We start from the raw sequence: 20321 nt of genomic DNA, 5'->3' as shown, positions 1-20321 counted from the left end.
GATGTACTCAGAGCTGGTGCGCCTGGATGTACCTGTGTCACTGCACCTGGATGAACCTAGAGTCAGTGCGCCTGGATGTACCCAGAGCCGGTGCGCGTGGATGTACCCAGAGCCGGTGCGCGTGGATGTACCCAGAGCCGGTGCACCTGGATGTACCCCGAGCCGTGCACCTGGATGTACCCCGAGCCGTGCACCTGGATGTACCCCGAGCCGTGCACCTGGATGTACCCCGAGCCGTGCACCTGGATGTACCCCGAGCCGTGCACCTGGATGTACCCCGAGTCAGTGCACCTGGATGTACCCCGAGTCAGTGCACCTTGATATAGAGTGTGTGATACCACAGTGCAGTTTGACAGCACTCCTGGCTGGTCTTTTTCCTACTGCTGTATTATTTAACTTGTCAGAACAAGTAGGGTTGGGGCACATGTCCCTAGTAGAGTGCAGGTCGAGACCAGTCTATTTCTGTGACTTTGCTCATGTTTTCCAGCTGCAAGGGACTCTAGGATATCCACACAGTTAAGAGGGAAGTGCTACCCATTAAAGTATCTTCAGCTGACATCAGTCCTAGTGAGAAAATATTCACTTAGCCGACTGAAGTGAGCGCAACTGATTGGTGTATTAAATACCACTTACCCACCATTAAGCTTCGGTCCGCTGTACTCAAATTTAACAAGAGACAAGCATATCCCCAAGCCTTGCGAATCCTTAGCATGGGCCCGAGTGGCCTCCTGGGATGGGGAGTCTGATGTCTGGGACACAATGCAGATGACAACACTAAGAAAGTGAGTGAGGAGCAGGAAAGAATGAAGGAGCTGGCACCAAGACTGAAAGATGGAAGGAAATGAAAACAAAAGTACTCTACACCTAGCGGAAAGCATTGCATAGCACATAATGTGTATCCAGAACCACTGGTATTTTCAAAGCTTTGAAAACATTGGGATACACTGAAAAAACACCCTGGTATTCAAGACAGATAAAAACTGAAAGAAGGAAACCCTACACATAATACACTGATCTGTAGGGCATGTCTAGAGCTGAAATAATTACATTGAAAGGTGTTTCTGCACAGGCTGCTGGCACCTTGTGTACTTTGTGTCTTCGCTGTCGGTAGAAAAACGTTGTGTCAATAATCCAGTGGATAAATGGCACTGGTGAAAGAAGCTGCGCCTAACTATGATGTAATCAGTAAAGGGTTTAAATGTTTTTTCAAAATAGTAAAAATGGAGGCCTATGTCGACAGTTTATTAGTGGTCGGTTTGCATGTTAGTGCCCCACTTAGTATCGGGGTCCAAACATCGCCCCTGGCCTCGAGTCTATTGATACACTACTCATGTGTGCCGTTACTTAAGCTAATGCTGTAGGGCGTATTGGCAGAAGCACACAAAGCTTATCATTCGGGCCTATTTTGTAATGAATGGTTGAGGGGGCCTATAAAGAAGTAACAAGGACCAGAACTTAGAAGTCAGTGGGAAAGAGTAGGTGAAATTTGGGAGCGGAAGATTGAAAAGATTACACTGATTGTTGCTCATCACTGGTCAGCCACGAACGAGAGTTCAATCTACTGGGACCCTAATTTTGCTGAGATTATTACACGGTGTACGTTTGAACAGTAGAGGGAGGCTGAAATGGTGATGAATGTGGACTCCTGTTTCAATTAGTGGCGCACAGTTTTGTCATAACAAGTCAACAGGCAACAAACTGAAAACACTGGTCTGATGTTGTTGCCATGGTGATGTACTACAGTGAGCTGGGCACGTTGGCTCTGCTTGCATTGCAGGCATCCTGTTTTGCCCCACAAACGCGCCAAGTCTGACAATTTCTCTTAGCACAGTGCGCATTTAAAAGAACAGCTCTGGTTGAGTCCGGTATTGTAGGTGGTGAAACACATGGTGTGGGGACAGGTTGAGGGTCCATCAAAATCAGTACTCTGTCGTTTCAGGCTTGGGAATGAGTCACAGTTCATAAAAATGTTATCATTCCCTGCAGGTAATCCTGAAACCTGAACTATAAGGTGTCTTCAGACTAGCCACCATCTGCACGTGCTAGTATGGCTGATGGTAAGGCAGACAACGCTGGAATTATGCTTCTTCTTCATACTGGTGGCCATCAGCATGACAACCCTCTAAGACAGTAGGGGCCTCAAACATATAAGCTTCCCCTTCCTCCATTTGCAGAATGCCCTCCTTTTGTCCACCCAGGGTTTCGTTCACCTCCTCAAACATAGCTCCCTCTACAATCCGAAGAGTGTGAAGTAATTACAAAAGAAGTAACTTTTGTTGAGGTTTATTTTGGCGCTATTCAACGAGTACATCATAGATGAGGGCTGATTCTCTGTTATAAGGGAGATACAAGTGGGGTGGTTGCCGTCATCAGCGGTTCAGCTTTTAATCCTCCATTAACAAAGTTGTCACTGATGGAGTTGTTAGGATTGTCCACAAGGACGTGATGGTTACGTGACTGTCAACAAGGTAGACTTGAAGATGACTTGGTCACCGCCGATTCTCTTGCTGATGCTGTGAGATTGAGTCTCAAAATAGAGGTCGAAAAATGTGGGTTTGATGCCACAGGTGATTTTCACTAACGTATACTCTAAACTGTAGATACTCTGTCACTAGGGAAGAACATTCTCACCATAGATCAGTATTGTTCTTTATTGTATCCACCAAAGGCTACAATGCCAGGTTTGTTTATTTCTGCTGCCTCTCAGAAGTTGAGTGTGACGCTGTACTACTGAAGACCGAACTTCCTGGAGGACAAAAGCTACCCTCTCATGGCCTCTCTAGGTTTTGAGAGAAAAAGAATTTGAATACTGCTGAAACATACTTTGGATACATGCAGTAAATGCACTGCAGATGGAGATCATTAACCCACAGGTTTGACAGGACTTCAATAAAGTCTTCAGCGGTGCTAACAGTATCAGCCAATGTCAAATAAAAATAACTTCCCACTCGACTAAGTGCGCAGAGACAGAAGAGAAAAGAAAGGTCTTCAGTTTACTGCAAGTGGGAGCAGTAAGCCCCAGGAAGAAGGGTAAAAACTGCTTACACGTATCAAACATGAGCCTGTAGCAGAAGTGTTTCCCTAAAGTTGAAACGTAAGCTGGCACACTAGAAATATGTGATTTTGAGGAGGCTGCCATTTCTTCACAATTATGGATTTATCACATTTGTCGCAAACTCCTTCATCTGCTTCGTAATCTGCAGATGTCAACACAAATTTGGTTTCTAGCTAAATGGATCAAAAGTAAAAGGTGGGTGGAAATGGTGGAGTTTTACTCCATGTAATTCCACGGAGTGGAATAAAAACTGAGATTCCGAGGAGTTCCGCCTACCTCTAATTAAACCTGGCCCTAGACTTCCTTTGCCCCTCTCCCTTCTGGACTTCTGCATGGCTCACCCAGCGCTGTCTCCCTTGGTCATGCTTGAAAAAGAAGGGTTTCCTGGTGGCCATCGCTGAAAGAAGAGGAAGGAGACGTCCTGCCTGCTTGCAACATGCAAGAAAGGAAACAGACTGAGTGCCGTACAGTGGAGTACAGCATTCAGTTCCCACCCCAGGAGCTATAGCTGTGCGGTTCAAGGTTCCTATGTTACAACTTTCGTACCAGACTGCAACTGACGGAGCATTCTGTGATCATGGGATATAGGGACATATAGGTGTAACGTGTGCAGCTGACAACAATCCACAACGGAAACTTATCTAAAGCACAAGGCTTTCAAGTGAAGATTAATAAAAACAATCTCGAGTAAAGTGTGTGCGCTGGAGAGTCTGCTGGACAAACTGCTTTTCTCTAACTACTTAAGTTATTGGATAATAAAAGAATATAGGACCATAAAAGCAGGCACATGCCTTTATGTGTTGTATAATTAATACGGTGCGCGACATATGATGCTTTTATTGAAAGGAACGAAGCTGTAACATTCATGGAGCACATTAACAAAATAGTCCAGTGTTGTTCTGTTTTTTCTAAAAACCACAACTCAGCAAATCCAACAGATTTTGAATTTAAATAAATTCCCATCCATAATTAATCGCTAAATGTTTATTGTACGTTTCACTAAAAAACTTGGCTTTTTTGTACATCTCGCAATGTATACAATGGCCAGAGTGATCATTTTTAGCACAATCCTGGAACTCATACTTTTAGGTCTGCGTTTCAATCAACTGTCAATTTTCCGCAACTTCTGCCAAATCCGTGCCAAGTGTTATTGGTAACACACTGCCCAATAATGGGAATGTTTAAAAATGTATCCGAATGAGAAAAGTAGCTCTCCGTAGCAAAATCTTAGCGGGAAACAAAAATGATACTTTCAGTATCTGAAAGATAAATACCTTTAATGAAAGATGATTTTCACAGGTATCTGCAAAACAGAGACTTCGGCAATCATTGTGTTCCCAAATACCTGAAAGCATTCCACGGAGCAGACCGAACCGTTCAACATTTCACTACTGAAAGCTACATTAAATAGCGCCTGTGCAGACTGAAGACAACAACGAACTGCAGAAATACATTTCTCTCTGCTCGCCACAGAAGTTAAACAGATGTTCGCCAGGCCTGTAGCAAGGATGTTTGCTCATGAACGAGGCTCCGGTGACCCCCTGCCAGGCTAAGCAGGGTTGTGGGGGGCACGGGCGGGTGACCGCGCACGTCGTTCTCAGCAGCTGCTCCAAGACTCAGCAGTGATTAACATGCCGAAGCTATAAACTCTATGAAGAGGGAATCTTTCTGCCCCCCTCTCCATCACAGCCCTGGCCGCGTTGTGCTCGCATTGAGCGGCTGCAGGCTCCCAGAAGAGGCCCTCTGGGCGCGCAGGTACCGCGGGTCTGCAGTTCCACCAGCAAACGACCGGCTTGAGCCACGCTGCTTCATTAGTTTAATTAATACTCGACACTGAAGCCTCCAAACAAACGCACGACATGGTTGGGGAGATGAAATGTGATGAAGTTTAGGGATGATGGATAGTGAAGCTCTACGCTGATTAATTCCGCCAGTAGAGTAGCAGAATTTATTAGGAATTCCGAGTTACAAGCATAACACGGAATTACTAAATTCCTCTAATTCCACCGGCAGAATTAAAAATTCCACCCACTCATAATCAAAAATTACTAATAATGCAGCGACGTTTTGCCCCGCAGTGGAAGCCACTTGACAAAGGTTGCCTTTCTGTCCGTATTTCTGTATTTCGGTGTCAAAGTGGTACTAACGAGGTGAAACATTGGCCCAAATAGTGTTAACGTGTAAAAATGCCCAAATAATGAGATACTACTTAACACTAAATGTGCTGTATTGCGCCACATAATTTGCCTTTTCTTGTTGCAAAATTCAGGAAATCTTGCCGCATAATCCGGTCCTCCCCAGCCGCATAATTCCAGTGGGCCTGAATGCAAGGCGTAAATGCTGTCACAGAGCACAGCTCTGAAGATTTTCTATTTCGCTTTTCTTCTGAGTTACCAACTTCAGGGATTTCACTAAAATTGCAAACTGAATTAGTGGGTAAATTAAGCATACGGTGTGATTTTCAGGGGTACTAAAGCATGGTTTCAAATCAAACTAGTGTGATGGTGGGCTCTTCCGACAATCCAAGCATTGCCTAGCAGAGGGGAGGGGGGTGTGGGGTGTGATGCGAGCTAGGACAAGAATGCAGGTAAGTGAATGGGCAGATGTAGCTTTACTAACATACACCGATATGAGCCAGCCCTTTAATCCTTGCCTGTTATGGATGAAGTTTACACCTTCAGAAGCTTCCACTGTGATGATACTGTAGGAATATAGGGGTTCATCTCCATTTGGGGGCTCCCAACAATCAAAAATCCCTGCTATGGTGAGCAATCGCCATCCTTCCCATTCTGTGGCTTCATCTTCCCCATCCACCTGCAAACAAAATACAAAACAGCTATTGGTAGTAACAGAACATGCACCACAAACACATTTATCAGTTAAAAGTCTGAAAAAGGAAATCAGTTAATAAAAAGAATAATACTGCTTCCCCACGTTCCTGACTGCTTCGGAATTCTTGCCACTGTGTGCGTAAGCCTGACACTCCCCACCACCAGTTCCTATTTTGTACAGATAATTGCAGGCTGTGGGCACCAGCGATCATTTTTAAGTTTGACCTATGAGACAGCTTTAACTTTCTCGCCAGGCAATTGTTAGTATTAAAAAAATAAAGTTTAGTATAATTACATATGGGGGCTCTTGGCTAGTAGTATTCACTTATTGTTCAGTTAGACTGTCATCTATGCTTTCCTTTCACCCACTATAGCATACAAGATGGAGCAAGGGTACAGCCCACTTCGGCCATTGACTCACTGTAAGGAAATGCCTCCTTGGCATGGTTGCCCCCTGACTTTTTGCCTTTGCTGATGCTATGTTTACAATTGAAAGTGTGCTGAGGCCTGCTAACCAGGCCCCAGCACCAGTGTTCTTTCCCTAACCTGTACTTTTGTATCCACAATTGGCAGACCCTGGCATCCAGATAAGTCCCTTGTAACTGGTACTTCTAGTACCAAGGGCCCTGATGCCAAGGAAGGTCTCTAAGGGCTGCAGCATGTCTTATGCCACCCTGGAGACCTCTCACTCAGCACAGACACCCTGCTTGCCAGCTTGTGTGTGCTAGTGAGAACAAAACGAGTAAGTCGACATGGCACTCCCCTCAGGGTGCCATGCCAGCCTCTCACTGCCTATGCAAGTATAGGTCAGTCACCCCTCTAGCAGGCCTTACAGCCCTAAGGCAGGGTGCACTATACCATAGGTGAGGGTACCAGTGCATGAGCATGGTACCCCTACAGTGTCTAAACAAAACCTTAGACATTGTAAGTGCAGGGTAGCCATAAGAGTATATGGTCTGGGAGTTTGTCAAACACGAACTCCACAGCACCATAATGGCTACACTGAAAACTGGGAAGTTTGGTATCAAACTTCTCAGCACAATAAATGCACACTGATGCCAGTGTACATTTTATTGCAAAATACACCCCAGAGGGCACCTTAGAGGTGCCCCCTGAAACTTAACCGACTGTCTGTGTAGGCTGACTGGTTCCAGCAGCCTGCCACACTAGAGACATGTTGCTGGCCCCATGGGGAGAGTGCCTTTGTCACTCTGAGGCCAGTAACAAAGCCTGCACTGGGTGGAGATGCTAACACCTCCCCCAGGCAGGAGCTGTAACACCTGGCGGTGAGCCTCAAAGGCTCACCCCTTTGTCACAGCACCGCAGGACACTCCAGCTAGTGGAGTTGCCCGCCCCCTCCGGCCCCGGCCCCCACTTTTGGCGGCAAGGCCGGAGAAAATAATGAGAATAACAAGGAGGAGTCACTGGCCAGTCAGGACAGCCCCTAAGGTGTCCTGAGCTGAGGTGACTAACTTTTAGAAATCCTCCATCTTGCAGATGGAGGATTCCCCCAATAGGGTTAGGATTGTGACCCCCTCCCCTTGGGGGGAGGCACAAAGAGGGTGTACCCACCCTCAGGGCTAGTAGCCATTGGCTACTAACCCCCCAGACCTAAACACGCCCTTAAATTTAGTATTTAAGGGCTACCCTGAACCCTAGAAAATTAGATTCCTGCAACTACAAGAAGAAGGACGGCCTAGCTGAAAACCCCTGCAGAGGAAGACCAGAAGACAACAACTGCCTTGGCTCCAGAAACTCACCGGCCTGTCTCCTGCCTTCCAAAGAACTCTGCTCCAGCGACGCCTTCCAAAGGGACCAGCGACCTCTGAATCCTCTGAGGACTGCCCTGCTTCGACGACGACAAGAAACTCCCGAGGACAGCGGACCTGCTCCAAAAAGACTGCAACTTTATCCAAAGGAGCAGCTTTAAAGACCCCTGCAATCTCCCCGCAAGAAGCGTGAGACTTGCAACACTGCACCCGGCGACCCCGACTCGGCTGGTGGAGAACCAACACCTCAGGGAGGACCCCCGGACTACTCTACGACTGTGAGTACCAAAACCTGTCCCCCCTGAGCCCCCACAGCGCCGCCTGCAGAGGGAATCCCGAGGCTTCCCCTGACCGCGACTCTCTGAAACCTAAGTCCCGACGCCTGGAAAAGACCCTGCACCCGCAGCCCCCAGGACCTGAAGGACCGGACTTTCACTGCAGAAGTGACCCCCAGGAGTCCCTCTCCCTTGCCCAAGTGGAGGTTTCCCCGAGGAAGCCCCCCCTTGCCTGCCTGCAGCGCTGAAGAGATCCCTTGATCTCTCATTGACTTCCATTGCGAACCCGACGCTTGTTCTAACACTGCACCCGGCCGCCCCCGTGCCGCTGAGGGTGAAATTTCTGTGTGGGCTTGTGTCCCCCCCGGTGCCCTACAAAACCCCCCTGGTCTGCCCTCCGAAGACGCGGGTACTTACCTGCTGGCAGACTGGAACCGGGGCACCCCCTTCTCTCCATTGAAGCCTATGCGTTTTGGGCACCACTTTGAACTCTGCACCTGACCGGCCCTGAGCTGCTGGTGTGGTAACTTTGGGGTTGCTCGGAACCCCCAACGGTGGGCTACCTTGGACCAAGAACTGAACCCTGTAAGTGTCTTACTTACCTGGTAAAACTAACAAAAACTTACCTCCCCCAGGAACTGTGAAAATTGCACTGTGTCCACTTTTAAAATAGCTATTTGTGAATAACTTGAAAAGTATACATGCAATTGAAATGATTCAAAGTTCCTAATGTACTTACCTGCAATACCTTTCAAACAAGATATTACATGTTAAATTTGAACCTGTGGTTCTTAAAATAAACTAAGAAAAGATATTTTTCTATACAAAACCTATTGGCTGGATTTGTCTCTGAGTGTGTGTACCTCATTTATTGTCTATGTGTATGTACAACAAATGCTTAACACTACTCCTTGGATAAGCCTACTGCTCGACCACACTACCACAAAATAGAGCATTAGTATTATCTCTTTTTACCACTATTTTACCTCTAAGGGGAACCCTTGGACTCTGTGCATGCTATTCCTTACTTTGAAATAGCACATACAGAGCCAACTTCCTACACTCACTATTTTGTGAGTGACAGCATTAAGCTTGTGCACACCTAGCATCAAAGTAGTCCTCTTCAGTGACAATCATGGTCATTGATATGATTTTTTTAGGGTCGAGTCTGCGTCGCAGGCGCTTGCGCATGCGTATCGCTAACGAGACGCTTTAGGAATTAGAAGAGGGCTCGGAGCCCTGTCACTGTCTTTCATTGGTTCGTGGGCTTGCCGGTTAGAATCTGCTTGCTTTGATTAGTGGAAGGCATGCATACGTCATGTCTTTTCCAGTGGGTAGCCCACCTCGAGCGTAGCGACCAAGTACAGAAAACATGCGAGGCTCGCTGTTTCCCGTCAGATTTGTGGACTACTTTTTCTCTATTTTCGCAGCGCGATCTCGCTTGGAAGAAGTCGAGCGCTTTGCATAATATTGACCCTATTACACAGTTAATTGCACTTTTGCCGGTTATGTACATAATTGCACTTTTACCTATAGGTTTCATTACGAGTGAACTGTAGCAGCGCGATCGTGCTGTTTTTTTCTTTTAACGTGGCAAGAAAAATCTGGTTGGGAGTTTACAACTGGTAATAGCTGTAACTAGGACAAATGCGAGACCCGCTGCATTGCAAATGCTTGTTTCATTTTGGGAGGGCTAGGCAGCTCCTATCACACTGCTATTGAGCCGCTCGCTGCTACTTGCAATGCTCAGCATCTAGTGTGGGCACTGCCATGGTGGGCGTCTTATTTTAAAACCTTTCCTATTCTTTATCATTACAAGATGGCAGAGCGCTCCTTTTAAACTATCGAACCTACTGGACTGCTAAGAACAGTGGTTTGCTAACTCCGCCAGGCTATCAGAAGACTAGAAAAATATGCAGGTGTTTATGAAATACAAGCTCTTTTGATTAATGTCATCTCTGCTGAATACAATCTTTAAAATACAGAAACCATGAGGAGGGGATTTAGTGGTTCTGACAGAGGTTCAGACTTTGGTACTGAGGAACCTGGTTCAAGTCTTGGTGTCGGCTCAACATCCTACGATTCTGAGAAAATCACTTTATCTTCCTGTGCCTAAGAAACAAAAAAAAACTAATAATCAGATCTTGTGTAAGGTAACTGGTGCACGTTTGAAGTCTGTAATGACTTTGGGCCACGTTTGCTCTATATAAAATGGCAAAAAAACACTCCCAAAACCTTACATTAGTGAGTGTCTGTAGAGCCGGTTTGAAATTACAGGAAGCGCTCAATTCCAAGCATAAAATTCTGTTTGCTATGTTGTGATTAAAATCAAATGACTGCGAAGAGAGATTTTCATTGGATAGCACGAGGACCCAGTCCAGCACATTTGGTACCAGTACAGAGCTGATGTACGTAGGTGAATTCTGTCGTGAATACAGGAAACGCACTTTCCTGTTTCAAAGATCACAGAAGGTCTGTGTGTGTTTCCTCTTAGATTATGAGTGTGTTGCAACTTTACTTAGCTTTGGTCTAATAAATGAGGCATTGGAATCAAGTGTAGGTTTCCAGGGCTCCTTTTTAGGTTGCGCAAAGCAGCGTGCAAGTGCTGGTCTTCTCAACATGTTGTAATCTATTTTCAGGGATTTAACCATGCCCATCTCACGCCCATCACTTTAATTCATTCCTGGGCCTGCCTTTTAAAAATCCCCTGATGTTTTTGGTAAATGCTTTACGTTTGTCCCGCCTTGAGGTTGTTTTGTTACAGCCTTGGTGACTCACCCTCCGACATGGATTATTGCACGATCAGTAAGGTACTTTAAGTGTGGAGCACTATTTTTTCTATTGTCTCACTGCTCCGCTCATGGCGGTATGTTTCTCCGTCTTCCTTGGAATTTGGTCATCTTGCTGTTTCTTTGGGATGTCTGTGTTTTTTTTTTTTGCAGTTTTATGTGCACAAATTTGACACGAAGATACTGGAGCGACTTATTTATTTTGCAGTTTTATACAGCACAAACTTGATACAAAGGTATTACAGCACTTTACATGAGCACAGGTTACACTACACAAGAACACATTCATTTTTGGTAGCAAGGGAAGATTAAGTGATTTGCCCAGAATCACAGGATGTTGTGCTGGAGCTGAGACTCAAACCGGGCTCCCCAGCTCCAAAGTCGGCAGCTCTGGCCCTTATGCCACATCCTCCCCCCTAGGGTTCTTTGTCTACTGTGTGTTGGGGCAGCCTAGCAATAACTCGTTTCGGCTTTATATTGCGCAGGATAATACAGGTATTGTCATTTCGTACTGCTGCAAAGCAGGTGCCATTCTCCACAAAATCGCTATAATTTATTTGCATCGACCTTGCAGAGATGAAGAGGTGAAAAAGCTATGTCAGTATTGTGATCTGTGACATTCTCGTTCTGTCAAAACCTCTGCACTGGGTGCATTAACCAATTGACTTGAGTAGAGCTTAACACTAGGATATAGCATGTGCTCCTGATAACGTTCGGAGGGTCACCATCCAAGCACATGGGTTACCTGTAGGCAAGAAGATGGCGAAAGGTGTTGTCTCCAAAATGGTAGGAAAGGAGTTGTGATTCCAGACCGAAGCACTTCACGGCTTCAAGCTTGATAGCAAAAAAAAAGTCTATCCTTTGGATGTAAATTGGGCCTCTTCAAATAGAGTTCAGTTAGCACGAACTCCGTACAAAAATGTTACAGCGCTTTACATGAGCACCAGTTACATTATACATTCATTTGCGGTAGCAAGGGGAGATTAAGTGATTTGCCCAGAATCACAGGATGTTGAGCAGGAGTTGAGACTCATGTGCTCCCCAGCTCCAAGGTTGCCAGTTCCGGCCCTTACGCCACATCCTCTCCAGTAGTTTTTTTTTCTGCGTTTTGGGGCAGTCAGGGAAGAACTCATTTTTAATATAGCGCTTGGTAATACAGGTTCTGCCATTTCATAGCTCTGCAAAGCAAATGCCATTCTTAACAAAATCGTTATAATTCATCTGCAGTTAAGCTGCCTTTTCTGATATTCTCTTTGCATACATTCAATGTTTTCAAAAGTTAGGCTGGTATTGCCAATGTAGAGGGATAATTCCTTTAAATTTTTAACACACATCACATAAATCTGAGGATGTCCCCTTTTCTTTGCTTCTAACTCTTATGACCTCCTCATTCTCAAAGTTAAATGCCACAAGGGTGCCTCCTTGTGGCTTGTTTGGTGCTATAAAAGTTTGGGTAAACACACTAGGAGGCAAAAACACTCCCAAGATGGTGGCCTTGCTGTGTCCTCTCTACTGCAGCAACAGGCCTGTGAAGGTTGGCATACATCCACTACACTCCAAACCAAAACACATAGGTAAAAGACATTGTCATTTACAACGCCAATAGCCTTGCAAATGCTTGTTATTGTTCAGACGTGACCTTTTCATTCCTTTTCCCCCAGGGTTCCGATCTACCTGAAACTAGTTTGCCCAATGCTTATATGTATCGTCTGGTTTTCGTTCCTGCTAGACATCTGTACATGGTTGGCTTCTGCTTTTTTTGTTCAGCTCGGTTGGTCTTTTATATTTTACGAGGGGCTATTCTTAGCACTTGCACATTTCTCAGTCTCTTGTTTACTTCCTTTACTGCACTTCCTCTGTGAGATAGGTTTATAATCTCTCTCGTATCCATGCTTCTGAGGGCTTGTGTGCGGATTGTGGTTGGCCAGGTGCTGTATTACCTGATAGCGTGAAGTTATTATACCTAGGAGTGTCACAAAGGAGGGCCACTAAGCAGTACTCAAGCAGCTGATGTCACAGCCGCTTTACTCCACCCTATTGTTCATTTTTGAAGGGTTACAACATGGAATGTGGTGGCAGCAAGATTTTTTCCCACAGGCAACAGCCATTGTGGTCCTTGTGGAATGCTTACAAACAGTCTGTGTGGTTTATACGTCTCAACTACTAAAGGCTGACACCCTAGTACAGCCCTCATGAAGCTACAACAGTGCAGTCTAAACTGCACTATTTATACACGGTGCACGCTCTGACACAGATGGCCCAAACACAGCATCAACAATACTGAAAAAAGCAGATAAAGAATTATCCTGAGATAGAGCTTCTTATACTATTGTTACAAACAACCCATTCGGCTACAAAGTGGCTCTGTCACCAGTAGCCGTTACATGTTTTATTGCAAACTTGGGGTCATTCACTTACCCTTATTTTATTTATGTCAACTGGGTTTTAAATGTTGATTGCATTTGCAGACCTGCCATCTGCGTATTTCAATAACTTGTGGGGATTTGCCTAGACATGTTTCTTGTCCTACTTGTTCAGCTGAGCACCTGAAAGGGAAACTGTCTGTAGCGTAACTATCCATTTTACCACAAAGAAGCATCCATTCTCAATAATATAAATGTTCTATATTACATGTATGAACCATTACACTTCACTGTTAGCAGAAAATGTAACCCAGCACAACTAAATGACAGTCTACCAGTGAATGAATGAGTGAATGAATGAGGGACTTGTAGAGTGCACGGCTACTCCAAAGAGTGTCCCGGCTTCAGTGGTAGGAGAATAGCTGGTCCTCAGCTACTGATACCACAATGAATGAGTAACTGACTTTTAAAGGCTAATCTACTAGAAGTGGGTGCAACACATCTGGTGTTAAGGGTGTCCTCGAAATTCACAAGTAAAAGCAGGTAAAACTGTTTAGTAGAGATCGAGAGGATAATATTGAAGGAGATCTCTTGGCATGCATGCATCAGTAGACCATTTTATTCTGGTCTGGCTTACATAAAGCTTTAGGTTTTTCAAAATATTCATAATAAAAAAATCTGTTTCTGTACACACGTACAGAGGCTTTTGGTCAGTCGTCTTTGTGCATTGGTCTGTTCAAGTGTTATTCACTGTTAGCTTCTGACTCCCACGGTTTACAGCAACATGAAACGCACCGACCTCCTTTATTTGCTGTTTGTCAAGCATTGTGGGTAATGGCATTTTGCCTCATTACATGTACACAGCTGCCTTGAAAAGAAGTGCTCTTTAGTGCCAGGGTTGGGAAGCTGGGCTACTCCTTTATTTCAGTATTATTGTCATTTTTCTGCATACTACATAAGTTTGCGGATTTTCCAGACAAAAAATGCAAAAGAAATTTAAAAGAAAGCACAGAACGTTTTTTTCCGAGGCAGCCCTAATGGACTATTTTGTATCATCAGACTTTGGCCAATAATAAGAAAGAGGAAGGCAGAAACGGGAGAAAGAGAGAGAATGACAGGACAACAGTGACAAAGAATGAAAGCTGGGATGAAAAGACCCAGCATGAGAGAAAGAGAAGTGTAGGGCGGTGGGCAAAAGAGGCACGAGGTGCAATCAAGAGTAGGTGACCTTGGTGATCAGCAGCCTCGGCACTGTGCATCACCGGCGAGTCACCCAAGAAGTACTCTGGGCCTCGGAACTTGTTTACTTTATAAGCAAGCTAAGCACTGCCCACCCCAGTGCCATTTACCACGTCTTCCCAGTTTGAATGTTATTTCCAAGACATGGGGTGCATGCGGTGGTAGGGTGGGTGGTGTGCATGAGGTAATCTATGCACCATGATCACCCCAGAGGTGATTTTTCCATTCCGCCTGCACACTGTTATCCATTTGTGTAGGAAGTTGGCTCTGTATGTGCTATTTCAAAGTAAGGAATAGCATGCACAGAGTCCAAGGGTTCCCCTTAGAGGTAAAATAGTGGTAAAAATAGATAATACTAATGCTCTATTTTGTGGTAGTGTGGTCGAGCAGTAGGCTTATCCAAGGAGTAGTGTTAAGCATTTGTTGTACATACACATAGGCAATAAATGAGGTACACACACTCAGAGACAAATCCAGCCAATAGGTTTTGTTATAGAAAAATATCTTTTCTTAGTTTATTTTAAGAACCACAGGTTCAAATTCTACATGTAATATCTCATTCGAAAGGTATTGCAAGTAAGTACTTTAGGAACTTCAAATCATCAAAATTGCATGTATACTTTTCAAGTTATTCACAAATAGCTGTTTTAAAAGTGGACACTTAGTGCAATTTTCACAGTTCCTAGGGGAGGTAAGTATTTGTTAGGTTAACCAGGTAAGTAAGACACTTACAGGGCTTAGTTCTTGGTCCAAGGTAGCCCACCGTTGGGGGTTCAGAGCAACCCCAAAGTCACCACACCCGCAGCTCAGGGCCGGTCAGGTGCAGAGTTCAAAGTGGTGCCCAAAACACATAGGCTAGAATGGAGAGAAGGGAGTGCCCCGGTTCCGGTCTGCTTGCAGGTAAGTACCCGCGTCTTCGGAGGGCAGACCAGGGGGGTTTTGTAGGGCACCGGGGGGGACACAAGTCCACACAGAAATTTCACCCTCAGCGGCGCGGGGGCGGCCGGGTGCAGTGTAGAAACCAGCGTCGGGTTCGCAATGTTAGTCTATGAGAGATCTCGGGATCTCTTCAGCGCTGCAGGCAGGCAAGGGGGGGATTCCTCGGGGAAACCTCCACTTGGGCAAGGGAGAGGGACTCCTGGGGGTCACTTCTCCAGTGAAAGTCCGGTCCTTCAGGTCCTGGGGGCTGCGGGTGCAGGGTCTCTCCCAGGCGTCGGGACTTTAGGTTCAAAGAGTCGCGGTCAGGGGAAGCCTCGGGATTCCCTCTGCAGGCGGCGCTGTGGGGGCTCAGGGGGGACAGGTTTTGGTACTCACAGTATCAGAGTAGTCCTGGGGTCCCTCCTGAGGTGTTGGATCGCCACCAGCCGAGTCGGGGTCGCCGGGTGCAGTGTTGCAAGTCTCACGCTTCTTGCGGGGAGCTTGCAGGGTTCTTTAAAGTTGCTGGAAACAAAGTTGCAGCTTTTCTTGGAGCAGGTCCGCTGTCCTCGGGAGTTTCTTGTCTTTTCGAAGCAGGGGCAGTCCTCAGAGGATGTCGAGGTCGCTGGTCCCTTTGGAAGGCGTCGCTGGAGCAGGATCTTTGGAAGGCAGGAGACAGGCCGGTGAGTTTCTGGAGCCAAGGCAGTTGTCGTCTTCTGGTCTTCCGCTGCAGGGGTTTTCAGCTGGGCAGTCCTTCTTCTTGTAGTTGCAGGAATCTAATTTTCTAGGGTTCAGGGTAGCCCTTAAATACTAAATTTAAGGGCGTGTTTAGGTCTGGGGGGTTAGTAGCCAATGGCTACTAGCCCTGAGGGTGGGTACACCCTCTTTGTGCCTCCTCCCAAGGGGAGGGGGTCACAATCCTAACCCTATTGGGGGAATCCTCCATCTGCAAGATGGAGGATTTCTAAAAGTTAGAGTCACCTCAGCTCAGGACACCTTAGGGGCTGTCCTGACTGGCCAGTGACTCCTCCTTGTTGCTTTCTTTGTTCCCTCTAGCCTTGCCGCCAACAGTGGGGGCCGTGGCCGGAGGGGGCGGGCAACTCCACTAAGCTGGAGTGCCCTGCTGGGCTGTGACAAAGGGGGGAGCCTTTGAGGCTTACCGCCAGGTGTCACAGTTCCTGCCTGGGGGAGGTGTTAGCATCTCCACCCAGTGCAGGCTTTGTTACTGGCCTCAGAGTGACAAAGGCACTCTCCCCATGGGGCCAGCAACATGTCTCTAGTGTGGCAGGCTGCTGGAACCAGTCAGCCTACACAGATAGTTGGTTAAGTTTCAGGGGGCACCTCTAAGGTGCCCTCTGTGGTGTATTTTACAATAAAATGTACACTGGCATCAGTGTGCATTTATTGTGCTGAGAAGTTTGATACCAAACTTCCCAGTTTTCAGTGTAGCCATTATGGTGCTGTGGAGTTCGTGTTTGACAGACTCCCAGACCATATACTCTTATGGCTACCCTGCACTTACAATGTCTAAGGTTTTGCTTAGACACTGTAGGGGTACCATGCTCATGCACTGGTACCCTCACCTATGGTATAGTGCACCCTGCCTTAGGGCTGTAAGGCCTGCTAGAGGGGTGTCTTACCTATACTGCATAGGCAGTGAGAGGCTGGCATGGCACCCTGAGGGGAGTGCCATGTCGACTTACTCATTTTGTTCTCACTAGCACACACAGGCTTGTAAGCAGTGTGTCTGTGCTGAGTGAGGGGTCTCTAGGGTGGCATAAGACATGCTGCAGCCCTTAGAGACCTTCCTTGGCATCAGGGCCCTTGGTACTAGAAGTACCAGTTACAAGGGACTTATCTGAATGCCAGGGTGTGCCAATTGTGGATACAATGGTACATTTTAGGTGAAGGAACACTGGTGCTGGGGCCTGGTTAGCAGGGTCCCAGCACACTTCTCAGTCAAGTCAGCATCAGTATCAGGCAAAAAGTGGGGGGTAACTGCAACAGGGAGCCATTTCTTTACACAAGCCCCCCCCAGCCCACAGGCCAGGAGACTCAGCCAACGCTGGAAGAGTCTTCCTAGTCTGTCAGGCGAGGAAGAGTAGAGGAAATGGCTGGTTTGTTGCAGGGCCTACTCTGCCTTACATCCTCCTGTTCAGGTCATTCCCTCTGGGGAACTGACCCACTTCCACAGTGATAGGACCTAGTCTGAACTGCCTCTTGTCTGTGCTTTTTATGTCTTTACCCATTCTCTCTATTTTGAGGTCAGAGGTATCCACCTCTGCTAATCTTATCTTAGCCAGGGTCACCCCTAGCTTACCCAAAGAGGTTACCCAGAGCTGGAGTAACCCCACCATGACCAACAGGGTCAGGGGGCCTAACTTGCTATTTGGCATGGGGTCAGACCACCATGCCAAGGATAGTGCAGCCATAAAGGCTAACACCCAGCAGAGGCTACTGACAGCTGTCAGTGCCCAGAACCACACCTTTAGCTCTTCACCTACAAGGGAAGGGGCTAAGTTACAGGCTTCTTTGGGTTCAGGGTGCCTGTCTGCTGTATTAGAGTGGGGGGGGTTACCACATCTTGTAGTAAACACCCTTCTTCCACTCTTTCTTCTGTTAGCTGAGGAGCCACCCACTCAGGCTTAACAGTTGCCTGACTAGCCAGGACTTCTTGTGGGTCAGGTTGGACTTTATCAGAGCCATTTTTGGAGTTCTCCCCTACTGGAGCAGAATCTCCTTGGCTTGCTGGAACCTTGGCTAAAGGTTGTCCACCTTTCCTACTCTGTTTCCTTTTCTTTTTCTTCTGGGGCCTACTTGCATTTACTGTAGAGGCCGGCACTCCAGAATCCTTGGGAGAGGACTGGCACTGGACCAGTTCCTCTCTTGGGCTCTGACTAACCTCTGGGTAGTCATTTCCAAGGAGACAATCAAGGGGGAGGTCTGTACTGACTACTACCCTTCTCCAGCTAAGAGTGCCACCCACTTCTATGGGTACTAAAGCCACAGGCCTCTTAGTGACCCTGTCTAGGCTAACTCTTACCCTGGCAGTCTCACCTGGGATGTACTGGTTTGAGAGCACCAGCCTGTCATGCACAATAGTGTGACTGGCACAAGTGTCTCTCAGGGCAGTGGTTGGGATTCCATTCACCAGTAGGTGGTGGAAGTGTCTACTTCCCTCTGGAATCTCCAACTCACCTGTTGGGCCCTGTTTCCAGTTGAAGGCTATGAAGACCTCCTCATCTGAGGAGTCATCTCCCATGGCTACACTGGTTACCCCTGGAATTTTGTTCTGGGGTTTGTTTTTGGGACAAGAAGTGTCCTTGGTGTGGTGCCCAGACTGTTTACAGTTGTGGCACCATGCCTTAGTGGCATCCCAGTTCTTACCCTGGTACCCACCTTTGTTTTGGGTTGTGTCTTGGGGCCCACCCACCTGTTCTGGTTTTTGGGGGCCTACAGAGGACTCTTTTTCTTTGTTTCTAGTGTCACCCACTTTCTCCTGGGGAGTTTTTGTAACCCCTTTCTTTTGGTCACCCCCAGTGGAAGTTTTGGTTACCCTAGTCTTGACCCAGTGGTCTGCCTTCTTTCCCAATTCTTGGGGAGAAATTGGACCTAGGTCTACCAGATACTGATGCAACTTTTCATTGAAGCAGTTACTTAAAATGTGTTCTTTCATAAACAAATTATAAAGCCCAACATAGTCACACACTTCATTTCCAGTTAACCAACCATCTAGTGTTTTTACTGAGTAGTCTACAAAATCAACCCAGGTCTGGCTCGAGGATTTTTGAGCCCCCCTGAATCTAATTCTATACTCCTCAGTGGAGAATCCAAAGCCCTCAATCAGGGTACCCTTCATGAGGTCATAAGATTCTGCATCTTGTCCAGAGAGTGTGAGGAGTCTATCCCTACACTTTCCTGTGAACATTTCCCAAAGGAGGGCACCCCAGTGAGATCTGTTCACTTTTCTGGTTACACAAGCCCTCTCAAAAGCTGTGAACCATTTGGTGATGTCATCACCATCTTCATATTTAGTTACAATCCCTTTGGGGATTTTCAACATGTCAGGAGAATCTCTGACCCTATTTATGTTGCTGCCACCATTGATGGGTCCTAGGCCCATGTCTTGTCTTTCCCTCTCTATGGCTAGGATCTGTCTTTCCAAAGCCAATCTTTTGGCCATCCTGGCTAACTGGATGTCCTCTTCACTGGGGTTATCCTCAGTGATTTCAGAGGTGTTGGTCTCTCCTGTGAGGGAACCAGCATCTCTGACTATTATTTTTGGAGTCAGGGTTTGAGGGACCCTGTTCTCCCTAGATAGGACTGGTAGGGGGGAATTTTCCTCCTGGTCACTATCCTCTTCCTCTGAGTTGCCACCCTCAGAGGGGTTGGCCTTTTCAAACTCTGCCAAAAGCTCCTGGAGCTGTATTTTGGTAGGTTTGGGGCCCATTGTTATTTTCTTTATTTTACAGAGTGACCTTAGCTCCCTCATCTTAAGATGGAGGTAAGGTGTGGTGTCGAGTTCCACCACAGTCACATCTGTGCTAGACATTTTGCTTCTAAAAGTTGGAATACTTTTTAAGAATCTACAACTGGTTCTAGAATCTAATTCAAACTTTTACAAACTTTTAAACTCTAAAAGAAATGCTAAACAGGATCTAACACAAGGCCCTAGCAGGTCTTTTAAGAATTTAGAAAACTTTTCAAATTGCAAAAATCAATTTCTAATGACAATTTTGGAATTTGTCGTGTGATCAGGTATTGGCTGAGTAGTCCAGCAAATGCAAAGTCTTGTACCCCACCGCTGATCCACCAATGTAGGAAGTTGGCTCTGTATGTGCTATTTCAAAGTAAGGAATAGCATGCACAGAGTCCAAGGGTTCCCCTTAGAGGTAAAATAGTGGTAAAAATAGATAATACTAATGCTCTATTTTGTGGTAGTGTGGTCGAGCAGTAGGCTTATCCAAGGAGTAGTGTTAAGCATTTGTTGTACATACACATAGGCAATAAATGAGGTACACACACTCAGAGACAAATCCAGCCAATAGGTTTTGTTATAGAAAAATATCTTTTCTTAGTTTATTT

At 46.3% G+C, this 20321-nt stretch overlaps 1 protein-coding gene across 3 annotated transcripts in view; it reads right to left on the bottom strand.

The window, feature by feature from the left end:
* The window catches only part of HMCES (5-hydroxymethylcytosine binding, ES cell specific), a 58871-nt gene that overhangs the window by 14117 nt on the left and 24433 nt on the right, over positions 1 to 20321 (bottom strand). For all 3 annotated transcript variants that reach the window (XM_069206231.1, XM_069206232.1, XM_069206230.1), the window contains one exon: positions 5709 to 5869. In XM_069206231.1, coding sequence (XP_069062332.1) covers positions 5709 to 5869 — 161 coding nt within the window. The remainder of the gene's footprint in view (positions 1 to 5708; positions 5870 to 20321) is intronic.

The sequence above is a fragment of the Pleurodeles waltl genome, chromosome 9 (genome assembly GCF_031143425.1).
Source record: "Pleurodeles waltl isolate 20211129_DDA chromosome 9, aPleWal1.hap1.20221129, whole genome shotgun sequence".
Taxonomy (NCBI): domain Eukaryota; kingdom Metazoa; phylum Chordata; class Amphibia; order Caudata; family Salamandridae; genus Pleurodeles; species Pleurodeles waltl.
This window is presented reverse-complemented; position numbering and strand designations above follow the sequence as displayed.